This window comes from Pogoniulus pusillus, unplaced genomic scaffold (genome assembly GCF_015220805.1).
Source record: "Pogoniulus pusillus isolate bPogPus1 unplaced genomic scaffold, bPogPus1.pri scaffold_50_arrow_ctg1A, whole genome shotgun sequence".
NCBI lineage: Eukaryota > Metazoa > Chordata > Aves > Piciformes > Lybiidae > Pogoniulus > Pogoniulus pusillus.
Genome location: NW_026974709.1, coordinates 399623 through 415269, shown reverse-complemented (window position 1 = coordinate 415269; position 15647 = coordinate 399623). Strand labels below are relative to the sequence as shown.

General features: G+C 48.9%; 1 protein-coding gene across 1 annotated transcript; it reads left to right on the top strand.

Moving 5' to 3' along the window:
- The first annotated feature begins 11057 nt into the window (after positions 1–11057).
- LOC135174240 (zinc finger protein 501-like) lies at positions 11058–14890 on the top strand. The gene has a single exon (XM_064141466.1). The coding sequence runs from the start codon at positions 11944–11946 to the stop codon at positions 13153–13155; it is 1212 nt and encodes a 403-aa protein (XP_063997536.1). The 5' UTR covers positions 11058–11943; the 3' UTR covers positions 13156–14890.
- Positions 14891–15647: the final 757 nt, after the last annotated feature.

Sequence of the window (15647 nt, the reverse complement as noted above, 5' to 3'; positions counted from 1 at the left end):
TCCGTGGTTGGTACCCACAAGGTGGAAGATGTCAAGTTACCTATTGCTTCTCGTGTAGTTCATCGCAGGCAATACTGCACCAACAGAGACTCCCTGCTACCCATACAGCAGCTGATTCGCCGCCTGGAGCAGCAGCTTGTCATCAGCAAGAGCCACTCGCCCTTCAACAGCCCGATATGGCCAGTGCGAAAGGAGACGGGGGAGTGGAGACTCACGGTGGATTTCCGAGGCCTGAACGAAGTGACTCCTCCAATCAGCGCAGCCGTGCCTGATATGTTGGAGCTGCAGTATGAACTGGAAACGAAGGAGGCCAAATGGTATGCCACAATTGACATTGCTAATGCTTTCTTCTCCATCCCCATTGCAGAAGAATGTAGGCCACAGTTTGCCTTCACCTGGAGAGGAGTCCAGTACCACTGGAACAGACTGCCTCAAGGGTGGAAGCACAGCCCTACAATCTGCCACAGCATCATCCAGACTGCACTGGAGAAGGGTGGAGCTCCAGAACATCTGCAGTACATCGATGACATCATTGTATGGGGTGAGACAGCAGAGGAGGTCTTCCAGAAGGGTGAGAAGATCATTAATATCCTGTTGGATGCAGGTTTTGCCATTAAGAGAAGCAAAGTGAAAGGGCCTGCCAGAGAGATCCAGTTCCTGGGAGTTCGATGGCAGGATGGCCGACGCCACATCCCTATGGATGTGGTGAATAAAGTGGCCACTATGGTGGAACCACTAACCGGAAGGAGACACAATCCTTCCTGGGGTTTGTGGGCTTTTGGAAGATGCACATTCCCGGGTACAGTCAAATTGTGAAACCCCTCTTTGACGTTACAAGAAAGAGGAATAACTTTGGGTGGGGACCTGAGCAGCAGGTGGCATTTGACCAGATCAAACGAGAGGTGGTCCATGCCATGGCCTTGGGACCAGTTCGAACCGGCCCAGAGATTAAGAACATTCTCTACACAGCAGCCGGTGAGAATGGTCCTAGCTGGAGCCTATGGCAGAAAGCTCCTGATGAGACAAGAGGCCGCCCACTTGGGTTCTGGAGCAAGGCGTACAAAGGCTCAGAGACCAAGTATACCCCCACAGAGAAAGAAATCCTAGCTGCCTATGAGGGAGTCAGAGCTGCCTCTGAGGTGATTGGGACGGAGTCACCACTCCTTTTAGCTCCAAGGCTTCCAGTCCTGACTTGGATGTTTAAAGGGAAGGGTTCGACTCCGCACCATGCCACAGATGCCACTTGGAGTAAGTGGATGGCTCTGATAACTCAGAGGGCTAGGATGGGGACTCTCGAGTGCCCAGGCATTGTAGAGGTCATCACCAACTGGCCAGAGGGCACTGACTTTGGAAAACCAGCAGAAGAGAAGGCAGTGACCCGTGCCGAGGAAGCCCCCCCATACAGTGATCTCCCTGAGGAGGAAAAGGCATATGCTCTCTTCACAGATGGATCCTGCCGCCTGGTAGGCAGCAAGCGAAGATGGAAGGCTGCCGTCTGGAACCCCACACGCAGGGTTGCAGAGGCAAGAGATGGAGAAGGCGAATCCAGCCAGTATGCTGAGGTGAAAGCCATCCAGCTGGCCCTGGACATTGCAGAACGAGAGCAGTGGCCAATGCTATACATCTACACTGACTCATGGATGGTAGCAAATGCCTTATGGGGGTGGCTGAAGGAGTGGAAGAGAAATGATTGGCAGAGAAAAGGGAAGCCTATTTGGGCTGCTGATCTCTGGCAAGACATTTCTGCACGCCTGGACAAACTGCCAGTTAAAATCCGACACATCAGTGCTCACATCCCAAAGAGCAGAGCCACTGAAGAGCAGCAGCATAACCACCAAGCTGACCTGGCTGCCCACATCTGCCAGATTGACCTGGACTGGAAACACAAAGGTGAACTGTTCTTAGCTCGGTGGGCACATGACTCTTCTGGTCACCAAGGAAGAGATGCCACATACCAATGGGCCCGAGACAGGTCCGTGGACCTATCCATGGAGGCCATAACTCAGGTTATCCATGAATGTGACATCTGTGCCACCATAAAGCAAGCTAAGCGCATGAAGCCTTTGTGGTATGGGGGACGGTGGTCAAAGTACAGGTATGGGGAGGCCTGGCAGATTGATTACATCACTCTGCCTCGGTCTCGTAGTGGCAAGCAGTATGTGTTAACCATGGTGGAGGGAAGCACGGGGTGGCTGGAAACCTACCCAGTACCTCATGCTACTGCCCGTAACACCATTCTGGGTCTGCAGAGCCACATCCTGTGGAGACACGGTACCCCAGAGAGAATTGAGTCAGACAATGGGACCCATTTCAAGAACCACCTTGTAAGCAACTGGGCAAAAGAGCATGGGATAGAATGGGTTTATCACATCCCATACTACCCACAAGCTGCAGGAAAGATTGAGCGACACAATGGCCTGCTGAAAACCACCCTGAAGGCTATGGGAGGTGGAACTCTCAGAAACTGGGAGAAGCACCTTGCAGAAGCCACTTGCCTGGTGAACAGCAAGGGATCAGTTAACAGAGCTGGTCCTGCTCAGTCTGCCCTACTGCCCACAGTTGAGGGAGATGGAGTTCCTGTGGTCTGTGAAAGGAATCTACTGGGAAAGACTGTGTGGGTTGCTCCTGCCTCTGGTGGGAGAAAACCTATCAAAGGGGTGGTATCTGCAGAGGGTCCGGGTCACACATACTGGGTGATGATGGAAACTGGTGTTATCGAGTGTGTCCCTCAGAGAAATCTCTCTTTAGCTGAAAAGGTTTTGAAATCTCAGAGTTGATTCCATGTGTTCCAGATACTTTCAGGTTATCTTGTATTATAGTTGTATAATAGTTGTATCATAGTTGTGCAATACTTGTATCATAGTTGTGCAATACTTGTATTATAGTTCATAAGGGGTTACAAGTTGTTTTTGTAGTTATACTCTCACCACTACACGGCGTCCAACAGAACCTACATCACAGCAGCAGCTATCCAGAGTCCTACAACATCGCATCACACCACGGCGTCCAACCAGAACCCTGCATCTGATTCGTCACTGATGCCCTGCAGTGAGAGACTGTTCCTGATTTCCCTCCAGAGGATGTCTACAGCCATCTCATCCACACCTGTTCCCCTGATGCCAGACACCAAGAGAGACTGTTCCTGATGTTTTCTTCGCAGAGGGAAAAGACTTTCCTGAGTTCCAACAAGAACTGTTCCTGTTTCACTGACTTTTCTTCCATTCCTGCCCTGCTCACACCTCACCAACCTGCACCGGACCAGAGGAGCACATCGCCTTGAGATACAGCCGGGGACCAAGAAGGACTTTAAGAACTCTTAACCCATGGACAACTTTTTCCCATCTTTGGAGAAGAAGACTGTTCTTAGGAAGGTGGAAGTGGTCTAACCAAGGGGTGGAATGTATAGGGTTAACACTCCTGGGGGAGTGACCCTGAACCTGACCCTAGGGGTCTTGGCCCCTCCTCAGGGGTGGGCCACACTCCAGGTGATGGTTAGCCCACTCCCCCCCACTTCCTGCGGTATAAAAGAGGAGCACTTCCTGCTCCTCACTCTCTTGCCCTTTTCTCCTTTACCTGCGTTCACTCATGACCACACACTGATACTGCATACCAGCACAACATGTGGCAGCCACGAGGCAGAGACACCATCACACTACTCGGGTTGTATCCATCCCTGTTTGTATTTTGCTGTTTTCCCTTCCTTATCCTTTGTAAACTCCCCTACCTCCAATCCCTTTTTCTAAGTTATTGTTAAACTTTTCCTTTTTAACTTCCAAATCGAGTGAGATTGATTTATTTGGGTGTCCCTACCCTTATCTCTCTCCCTGTCTTTTGGGGAAAGGAGGGGGAAGAGGGGAGGGCACTCTATAAATTCTATAAATTGTCATTGGGTCTACCAAATTTATAAGAGTCTCTGGGAACCTGCATTTGAACCCAAGACAATGATCAAAGCACAACCATATCTCAGTTCAACCATCTGAGCAAGACCTCTGAACGCCGCCAAGAAAACAGGCTGAACATAAGCTGATATCCATCAGACAAATCCAAGCACATTCATGCCCTAGACTAGAGAATTTGCAAATTTTTCCTTCTCTCTCCTTTTTTTTTTTTTTTTTTTTTTTTTTTTTTTTTTTTTTGGTGAATGCAATGGTGTGCAATTAGCATGAGCAGGTGCAAAGCATGATATCTGAGCATACAAGTTGCATGTGTGATAGTATAATTGCAGTGGCCTGTCACAAACCATCTCTTAAAGTATGACATCATTTTATAGAATCACAAAATTAGTGAGGTTGGAAGAGACCTCCAAGATCATCCAGGCCAACCTATCCCCCAGCCCTATCCAGTCAACTAGACCATGGCACTAAGTGCCTCATGCAGTCTTCTTGAACACCTCCAGGGAGGGTGACTCCACTACCTCCCTGGGCAGCCCATTCCAATGTCAATCACTCTCTCTGCCAACAACTTCCTCCTAACATCCAGCCTATACTTCCCCCAGCACAATGAGACTGTGTCCCCTTGTTCTATTGGTGGTTGCCTGGGAAAAGAGGCCAAGCCCACCTGGCTACAGCCTCTCTTCAGGTAGTTGTAGACATCAATGAGGTCACCCCTGAGCCTCCTCCAGGCTGCACACCCCCAGCTCCCTCAGCCTCTCCTCATAGGGTTTGTGTTCCAGGCCCCTCACCAGCTTTGTCGTCCTTCTCTGGACACACTCCAGCACCTCAACATCTCTCTTGAATTGAGGAGCCCAGAACTGGACACAGCACTCAAGGTGTGGCCTGAGCAGTGCTGAGTACAGGGGAAGAATAATCTCCCTTGTCCTACTGGTCACACTCTTCCTGATGCAGGCCAGGATGCCATTGGCTCTCTTGGCCACCTGGGCACACTGCTGGCTCATCTTCAGCCTACTATCTATCAGTACCCCTAGGTCCCTTTCTTCCTGGCTGCTTTCCAGCCACTCTGTCCCTAGCCTGTATGCCACAGGAAACCAATGCCCAATCTGGCATGAAAACTAGATCCAATAATCTTTGCCATATTAACCTTGCCAAAATCATAACCATGTTACCTCTCTGTTTGTTTTGTGTTCACATGATCCTTATCCTTAAAAGGAAAAAACCTAAGAGGAAAAAATATCCTGTAATAGCCCTATAATATACTCTTATTTAACTGTAGTAGTACTAAAAATTGATAAAGAAAAATTAAACCATGGAATCAATTCTGAATACAGAAGCAAGAACCCCAAAGGAGAAATTGAAAAAGAATGTTACACTACGTAGTGCTCTTCAGAAAAATGATGATGCCATGGCATGTAGGAAAAAAAACCTTTAAGTCAGTCAACCCAAAAAGAAAAAAAATTGTTAATCCTCAATTTTACCCTGGCAAAACAACCACAAACTTAACATTCTTACTCCAATATGCCATTACAATTAACAAGCACTTAACATCTCATTGTTACGGAGGAGGTTTCTCTATGCCTCCCTTATTTGGGGGAGGTGAGAAATTAATTTGAGGCGGTATTAATTTTTTATAAAAATATACTTATTAAAATTAATGTTTACAAACTCTTGCCACCCCCAACCACTGTGTAATAAAATATAGTTCTAGTGCAAGGTTATGAAAACAATTAGGATGTGATATATATACAGGGATCTTGTTAATAACTGTCAAATTATCAACTATAGACAGAGAGGGAGATTTCCCTCAGGCTTAATGCCACTTGAGAACTATGCTGTCTGCCCAGCAGGGGCTGAAAACTGTCTGCTCTGTGGCAGAGGTAACTTATATTACAAAGGAATCAAGCTTTACTTATAGGTGTTGCTCTTCTTATTAATCACCCTCTCGGGGTTGTGTCACAGCCTATGCCCAGTGTCCGGACTCTGTGGGGCTGGAATCTTCCTGGCTTGAGAGGGAAACTAGGTAAATCCTCCTGGCTTGAGGGGGGATGATAAATCTTCTCAGTCTCTGTGGTAAACAGGTTTCCTCTAACCTTTTGTCCTGGTGAAGTGATCTCTGTCTCGATGCTTGTGCTAGTTAGAAGCAAGCTGGAATGTTTTGGTAAAAGAACTTGATAACAGGCAATGGAATGAAAAACATTGTGTCTCCTTCTCTCACAGTTACGCTGAGAACTCTGGGAAGAAGAAATAAACTTTCTCCATTTTGTCTTTCCCTTCTGCCTTTGCCTTTAGACCTAGTCACATCTCATTAACCTTGCTCCTACTAACCTTGCTCCCTAACCTCTTGGCCGCACCTCTTTTCTTCCTGAGGACTGGGATAAGGTTGAAAGGGGCCGGGGGAGGTGTTGGGGTGGTTTGGAAGCCCCTCCTGGGGACTCAGGTTTCTGGGAGGGGAGTTGTGCTTTTGTATTGTTTATCCTTTGTATATTTCTGTATATAATTGTATATAACTGTATATATTGTAAATAGCTGCTTGTAAATTCTGCTAGCTGTAAATAAATTGCTTCATCTATATTCCCAGGGTCCGTCTGAGTTAGCTGGGGCAAATACAAAGTGTGGGGGGGCGGGTAAGAGCCCAAACCATCACAATGCTGCTTGTGGATATGGCGAGTCCAGGGATGATCAGATGGCGAGATTCCAGGAAGAGGAGAAGGAGGCTGTCTGTGCAGCTTCTGGCACGGTCCTTTCACAGCTAGCAGGCTGTGTGTATATGCATGTTGGCAGACAATCCAAGAGGTCTGCCGTCCTGGTCCTCTTACCAGGCTAAAGCTGGGAGTCTGTGCTCCGTAGATAAAGTGAGATAGCTGGCCGGTATGCATGGCTGGCTCTAGGCTTAGGGGGCTATTGGCTCCCCATATATGTATCAGGTGCAGGCTTGAATGTGCTTTGCTTCTAAGGTACGCAGACAGGTTAACTGTGAATTGAAATCAGTGCACGAGGTCTAAGCCTCGGTGAGCATCGGAGCAGTGCTTTGGCTTCCGAGCACGTGGGTGCGAGCGGCTGAGCACTTCGGGTGCAGGTCAGAGCTGCAATGTGGATCAGAGAGCTGAGTCTGAAATCTGAACAGTTGAGTCTGAACACGTGGTGCACCCCTCTTTATAGACTGTGGGGTGAGATTCATGGCCCTTTGACCATCCAAAGTGACCAGTCAGGTTGGCAGTAAGCCAAACTTTACCTTAATAGGCAGGAGCTGTTTGCCTGGACCCTCCCAAATATGGGGATCACATGGGTGGACCACAGGGATACATGGACTGAGGGTGTGTGTGTTACACAACCTGTTTACTACCATGGGTCCTGGCAGGAAAACATGTCCAGGCATGCAGAGGCATAGGGAGGCCTCTGGTTTTGGGCCTATGGCCCCTCCACCACATCATCCAATAACTTCTAAGATCTATTAAAATCAAAAGGCTAAAAACATTATCAAGATTTGCATCAGTAAAATACAAAAATGTGGATCTGTCATTGTCTTAGGTTCTAATCCAAATTCTCAGAGACTCTAATAAATTTGATAGAACCAATAACAATTTGTAGAGCGCCCTCCCCTTTTCCCCCTCCTTTCCCAAAGAGAGGGGTTAGATATAGGGAGAGAGGTAAGCACACACAAATAAACAATCTCACTCGATTTGGAAGTTAAAAAGAAAAGTTTAATAATAACTTAGAAAGGTATCTAAGATAGGGAAGTTTTACAAAGGATATGGAAGGGAAAATAGCAAAAATCCAAAAGGTATAAATACAACCCGAGTTTGTGATGGTGGCTTTGTCTGCCTCGTGTCTGCCACGTGGTATGCAGGTATGCAGGGAGAGATGTGCAGAGTGAGGTGTTTGTCGAGAGAGAGGAGCAGGAAGTCCCCCTCCTTTTATGGGACAGGAAGGCAGGAATGGGCGAACCATCACCTGGTGGTGTTCAGACCCACCCCTGGGGAGGCGTCAAGACCCCTAGGGTCAGGTTCAGGGTTACTTCCCCTGGAGTGTTAACCCTATACAGTCACTTTAAAAAATAGCCACTGGAGATAAACTACAAGAAGGAAGGGGGGTGGGGGGGTGGGAGGGTGGGAGGCAGGGTGCTTTCCAGTGCCAGGCTGTGCTCAAGGGGTGGGGGGGAGGTGTGCGTGTGTCGTGCTGGGTAAAAAGACAAAAAAAAGAAACCAAAGAAAACTAAACCAAGGACCAGCCTCCTCCCAGACCTTGAGACAAACGGACTGCTGCAGTCTCCCCCCACTGCTGCAATCTTCTCCCACTGCTGCAGAGCTTTTAAGTCTTTTTTCTGTTTTTTTTTCTGCAAACTTTGATGCTATCCAAAGAGAAGAAACTTGATCAGCCATTTCACTTCTGCGGGACCCTGTCCATTCCCTGTGATCAAATCTTTGTGCCATTGTGGTGGTAATTTGTAACACCTCTGCTTGAAAACCTGTTGAATGATGTTGGGAACTGGCTGAAAAATGGGGGGCATGAGCCCCTAGAAGCTTGTACAATCAAGCCCTGGATGTGAGGTCTGAGCATTGGAACTGCAGTAAACCACAGTGCTGTGTGTGTGAAGAAGCTCATAGGAATTTGTCCTTGAGCCTTCTGATAAACAGCTTCTGTGGGCCTGTGTGCAGAGTAGGAGGGAAATAGGAGGAATGTCATGGAGAGTAGCAAAAGCTCTCTAAGCTTTTGCTATATTGTGTAGTTTCTAATGCCTCACATTCAAGCAGAAAGCATCGAAAAACCAAAACAATCTTTCAGTCCCATGGGAAGATTTCTCCCTAGGGTAAGTGAAAGGTAAACACTGGCCATGTTTCCCTTTCACTTGGCCTTGCTTTCCAGACAACAGGGTATTGTTTTGGTTAGTAGAAACGACTATCTTAGGCCTGCCCCACACCTGCAGGAGGGCTGGTCTAAGGAGTGGTCTTTATATTGTTTAGGTAATGTTATCCAATTGTATAAGTTGCTTACTTTTTTTTACCAATGTATGTGAACAACGTAAAAGTGGTCCGAATTGTGGGCTAGTCCTATTTTGAACATTATAAAAATGGAGGACAGGCCAGGATCGAGGCCCTTCTGGGTTTTTTCCAGCCTTTCTGGTTTTTTTTCCTTCCTGGACCTCACCCTCGTCTTGTCCTTCCTCGGACTTCTAACGACAACAAACTGCTTGCCGATCTAGCCTTGCCTCGGGCGGACACGCCGAGCCGCAGAGGCTGGGAGCCTGCACATGCCTGGACCCTCACCGGGAGAAAGGGACTCCCTACCAAGCTACAGACTGTGAGTAGCTGACGAACTGTTAACTCAGACCCTAGAGACTCAAAAGAACTCTCTTTAAACATCATAGACTCTTTAATTTGCCATTCTCTGAAATGTTATTTTGACCTCGATCAAAAGAATTCACAAGGGTGGTGTAGTTTCGGGAAGAGGGAATTCGCATTTTTGCAATAAATCACTGATAAAATAGTCAACGCCTCGCGTATTTTCCCCATAAACTCTGCCGCGAAACTGCGTTCCACGACAAGGAATATGCAAATTCCAATATCTAGGTGCACTAAAAGCTTTTGCAGTAACTGCAAGTAGGGAGGATTATGCATATTCAAATATTTACATGTGCCAAATGCTAGTGAACAGTACCAGGTTGCATGCTGCATGTGCTCACTTTTCTCACCCTAACTGAAAAGTGTGTGCTTTGTAACTTGAAGCCTGATGCTCTCAATAAAGTGTGGATTGCTTGGATAGCCTAGCTCATGTTGAGCCATCTCCTTGCTTTCCCATTCCCTTCTGTGAATGCAAATAGCCTAGCTCTCTGAAGCATCCAGCCTTAAGACAGACCCAGTGCCTTCCCAACACAGACCCACTGCCTTCCTCCCTGAGCTGATGGGAGCATTTCACAGGTCCCACAATCCTGAGCTGGATACTACTCAGCCTTCTCGGGAAGATCTTTCAGCCGTGTGTCTCTGACCTGTGGAGGTTCATCCTCTTGGGGGGTGATCTACAAGGCGTGGGGGATGGTAATGGTGTATCTGGGGCAGCTAAGGCGATGGAGTCGCTTCTTGTCCTCTGCTTTTTCTCCCTATCTTCCATCTTTGATGTAACTTAGACCAATTTTGAGACGCTTCAGCTGGCAGTTAATCACTCAGCCGGGATTCGTCTTATCAGTAGTTGTAATCAGAAGTCTCTGAATAGAGGTAAAAAATCCTGAAATACCTTTGTGGTTTCTGCTGCTGGCTTCCCGTTACTCTCCCTGTCCTGTCTTTAAAGGCAAACTTAAGAGTCTTTGGAGCCCTCATTTACTTCTTTTTTCAGGGCCTTTCCCATCGTCTCCCAGGTGGCCACTTCAAAGGCCACATACACTTCAGGGATCAAAAATCGCTCCTTAGTCCAGCAAAATAGAACCTTCAACATCTCATAGAGACATCTCTCACAGAGAGAAAACTTCTTGGGGGAGCTCCCACTGCTCCTTCTTCAAGTGTAGACCCCTTCACCCCCCCAGCCACTCACCTGATCAGGGTGAGGTTCCCCATATTCTTCCATGCATGTCTTCAACCACCCTCCAGGGCAGAGACCGCTTCAGTCAGCTTCCTGCAAATTGTGTTTTTTTTTAAACTCCCAAATCAAATTGGAGAAAAAAACACAGAATTGTATTCAGAGAGAAATACAGCAATAGATATTACAAAGCAATTACCACTCAAACCCCCTTGAATTTTTCTCCCATCTCAAAAAAAATAAATCTAACACTCCCCAGTGCTCCAATCCAAGGTTGGCATCTGCTTGTGATTGTCCTTCTTCACTCCATTCCCACATCCTCCTTCACTGTACATTCCCCCATAGACCCAGTGTCTTTTTCTTCAGCTTTTCACAGCTCCTGGGGACTGACTCAGCCACACAGTGGCATGAAGAGGGCCACTGCAGACTCATTCTCCTCCTGCTTGTCCTTATTGTTCTTGTACTCTTATGCCTTCTTCTTGTCATCTTCCTCCTCCTTCTCCTCCTCCTTTCCCTCAAGGTTGCACTTGAGTTCCTTCAGCTTGTTCCTGAGTATGTTGTCCACTAGGCTGTCATCCAGGGGCTTCAGTTGAGCTATTCTGGGGTTCTAGATGAACCCTGGGGACTCCTGGGTGGCACAGAGTGATGATCGGGTTGTGTGCTAGGCAAGGTGCTGAGTCCATGTCTTCAGACCTCCCATCTTCAGCAGTCCTGCCTGGCTGCTGTGCCCATGCTGCTGGGCTCAGAAGCTGCCCCCAGTGAGGCCCAGCTCTGCTTCATGGTCCCAGGCAGTGCTGAGCCATCCCTTCAAGTTCAGCCCTCTCCTCTGAGCCCTTTGCTGTGGAAGGGGCTGTGTCCTCCTCTCTCCACCAGCCCTGCCTCTGTGATCTGGGAAAGAGCAGAGTTTGCAGATCTGCTTGCAACAGCTCAGTAGGTAAAGAACTCAAACTGGGACAACAGCAGGACCCCATCCTACTGCTGATCCCTGGGGCACCTCCCAACCTCCTACAGACATTCCTGCCCACAACATTTCACCCCTCTGTGGGCTCTGAGTGCCGTCAGCTATGGTAGGACTCTGGGGGATTCCAGGCAGGTGGAGCTCAGTTATGTGGCAGGAGCCGGAGGTTAGGATTGAGGTGTGGAGAGTGGACAGGAGAGGGCTGGAGGTCGTTTAGTCTTCCCAGGTCACTGCCTTTGTTATCTGAGCCAGGAGAGATTGAAGGACAAAGCCTGGGCAGGAACCACCCTGCCAAAGGTCAGGAACGGGGGATGAAATCTCTGCATAAGTACTGGAGTGTCTCAGCACCCCCAGCACAGAACCTGGGGTCACAGCAGAGGTATTAGAGGTCTGATCTTGACCATGGCAAGAGCTGGGGGTTTGAGGGCCCCTCTCATTCCTTGCTCTAGTTGAGCATTGGGTGTTGGGAGGTGCTGGCGGTGTCAGGGGCTGCCATGAGCCAGGCAGGATCTCTGTGTTTGATCTCCTGGGCTCAGGTGCTTCTGTATTTCCTAGGCAACAGCAGTGACCTCTTCCTCCACCAGCATGGCCTCACAGAACAACTCAGACAAGAGCTGGGAGGAGAAGGAGCACCAAGTGAACAAGATGGAGCAGCCAAAGTGCAGCCCCAAGAAAGAGGCGGAGGAAGAGAACAACATAGAGGATATTGATGAGAATGATGACTATGATGATGTTGTCTGTAAGGAGGAAGAGGACGATGAGGATGCATATCACCAAGATGATGAAGAGCGGGAGGGGCACTGTCTCATCCACACCAGAGAGAAGCTGTTCTCCTGTGCTGAGTGTGGCAAGAGCTTCACCTACAGATCTGCCCTCACCATCCACCAGTGCTCACACACCGGTGAGAAGCCCTTCACCTGTGCTGACTGTGGCCAGAGCTTCAGCTGCAGATCTAATCTCACCACCCACCAGCGCACACACACGGGTGAGAAGCCCTTCACCTGTGCTGACTGCGGCAAGACTTTCAGTCAGAGCTCCAACCTCTCCCGGCACCTCCTCACACACACTGGTGAGAAGGTTTCCTGTCCTGACTGCGGCAAGGCTTTCACCCGCAGCTCCACCCTCAACAACCATCGCCGGATCCACAGCAGAGAGAAGCTCTTCCCCTGTACAGAGTGTGGCAAGATCTTCACCTTGAGCACCGCACTGCTCCGGCACCACCTCATCCACAGCGGCGAGAGGCCATACAGCTGCACTGACTGTGGCAAGAGTTTCAGCCACAGTTCCACCTTCACTCTCCACTGCCACACCCACACTGGTGAGAAGCCTTTTACCTGCGCTGAGTGTGGCAAGAGCTTCAGGCAGAAATCAACTCTCACTCTTCACCGACGCACACACACTGGTGAGAAGCTACACACCTGTGGTGACTGCAGCAAGAGTTTTGCTCACAAGGCCTCTTTCACCATACATTGTCGTGTCCACACTGGGGAGAAGCCCTTCACCTGCAGTGACTGCAGCAAGAGTTTCACTCACAAGTCCTCTCTCACTGCACACCGTCGTGTCCACACTGATGAGAAGCCCTTCACCTGCAGTGACTGCAGCAAGAGTTTCACTCACAAGTCCTCTCTCAGCACACACCATCATGTCCACACTGGTAGGAAGCCCTACAGCTGTGCTGACTGTGGCAAGAGGTTCAAGAGCAGCTCTAATCTAACTCAGCACTGCCACATCCATGCTGCTGACCAGCCCACACTGGAGGCAGTCACAAATAGACCCACCCTGGGTCCTTTGAGGTAATTGGGTCAACCCCAAGAGGGCTGTTCTAGCAGGTAAAACCAAAATCACCTCTTTTGGACCTGTATTTCTCAGAGGCTGGGGGCTCCAGCAGCAACAACCTCTGCCCTTCTACCCTTCTAAACACCAATTAGTGGTGATGAGAGTAATTACACTGATAAGTTGGCACAGCTATGCTGAGCTTTGCTGTGATTTATCTGGTTCTCCAATGCTTTGGGTCTCCCTGGGTTAAAAACCAACCTGTCCCTTGCCCAGGTGTGAATAATAACTGAAGTTACCCAAATTCTGTCTTTTTCAATTTTAGTTGGGACTTTTCTTCCCACAATGCCCAAATGTTGTGGACCTTTGTTCTTTTAGGAATGGGGCTGAAGCCATGTGCCCAGTTCAGGAAAGTCAATGGGAGGCTGTCAGCAGAATCTTTGAAGGGTCTCGTGGGCATCTCAGAGGGATTCTTTATGGGGTGTCAAGGGATCTTAGGTGTTTTGAGGTCTGGAGGGTTCTAGGATTGCCTTTGGAGCATCATTGGAGGGGTAAGGTTGAATCTCAGAGAGAGGTCTTTGGAAGAACTCAGAAAGCATTTCTCAGCTTCCCACTAGGGGGCTCTGAGGCTTTCCAGCAGGCCTGGCAGTTTCTAAAGGGCTTCCCACTAGCTCAGCAATGTTCCTGATGGATTCATGCAGGCCTGGGACTTTCCTTAGGCTTTCCATGCATCCAGAAGTGGGAAGAGATCTTTTTGAGTGTTTAGAAGTTTTTAGGGGCTTTAATAGTTTTTAAACTGTGAAACTGATGCATTCCAACAGGTCTGATGCTTCTGATGGGACTCCACTGCCCAACTGTGGCACTGTATCATTCCAGAGTAGCTGGGCTTTGCCCTTCAGTGGCCCTGCTGACTGCCATCTAGCCTGGGCTTCCCTTGTCAATCCAGTTGCCCCAAGTGTCCCTGCCACCTTTCCGGCTCTCTGGAATGCATCAAGGGCACTGCTGGGCCAGTGGAAATAGTGAGCAAAGCCCCAGGCTCACAGGAAGGCAGCAGAGCCTCTGTTTTGGCAGCAGAAAGCCTGACTGGGTAGCCCCAGTCTAACGGAATGGATAAAAGGCACTGGCAAGACATCAGAATTGCTGTTGGAATCACAGGATCCACAGTAAAGCAGCAAGGCCACTGCTGGGGCAGTGGAAAGCCCTTATGAATGCCTGAGCCTATGGGAAGGCAACAAGGGGTTGAGTGGAAACCCACTCAGAATGCCAGTGGCTGCTGTAAGTCATCTCTGCTACTGGTGAAGCAATGAAAAACCTGTAGGGAGCTTCAGGCCTGCTGGAAGGAATCAGATCCAGTGCTGAGCTTCTGCCAAGCCCATCAGAACCTTTGGGCCTCATGGAATTGTGCAGGGCAAATTTCAAAAGTCCCTGCAGTAGTCTGGCCCTGTCTGGGGGCCAAATGCCCACCAAAGCTGCTCTCTCACTGCCCTTCTTAGATGGAGAGGGGAAAGTGTGCGGATGCACCGTGAGAAGGAATAATAAGCATACAGAGCACTTCGACTTTGGCTCCCACAGCTGCAGACTACCTTATCTGGGGGAAGGATTGGTAAGTGGACATCTAGTTAATGAGAAAAACAAAGTGTGGTGTATGTAAAAGACTGGGTTGTTCTTGCTAGATTATGCTAATGTGCAGTGTGTGCTCTGTGCTTGAGACTACATAAATGGAGCCTGAACAAACAATAAAGGTCTCTGGTAGAATTCACATTGAATCGTGTGGCGTCCATGTGGCATTGCTCTGATCATCCTGGGCTGTGGGAGCTTTGCTCATGTTCTCCCACAGCAGCTACAAGCAGCTGCTACATCTGGTGCCTGAACAGGGACAGGACCTTCCTCTAAAAGCTGTCATTCTCCTGGGGAGACTCTGCAGCCAGCAGAAGAGAGAGAGAAGGGGAAGCAGGAAAGCTGACCTAATTCAGTCACTGCCCTGGCGGCTGGTAAGATGCATGCAGGAGTTTGGGGAATCTCGCCCTGATCAGGTGAGTGGTTGGGGAGGAGGCAGAGAGGTCCACGCTCGATGAAGAAGCAGCAGTGGTGAAAGCTCCTCTAAAATTCTTTCTCTCTATGAGGGATGTATCTTACTACAGCCAGACATTGAAGCCTCTATTTTGCTGGGCAAAGGAGCAGTTTCTGATCCCTGGGGTGGATGCAGCCTTTGAATTGGCCACCCAGGAGACAATGGGAAAGGCCCTGAAGGATGAAATAAGCCAGGGTTCCAGAGAGGCTGTAAAAGGTGGAATTTGAACTTTGGTAATTTGGTGTGAAACTAAGAGTATCGAGACAAATGTGCAACCTGCCTTTAAGGAGAGGACTGGGAAAGAAATGGGAAGCAGGCATGGGGGCCACAGAAGTGCTAAATACTCAGTTATCATCCCTGAGGTGTCTACAGCTCAGATTTCCCTGCCTAGAGAGATCACTTTTTGGGCTGCGGAGAGCTCAGGAAAATGGAGGGAGAAGCTGAT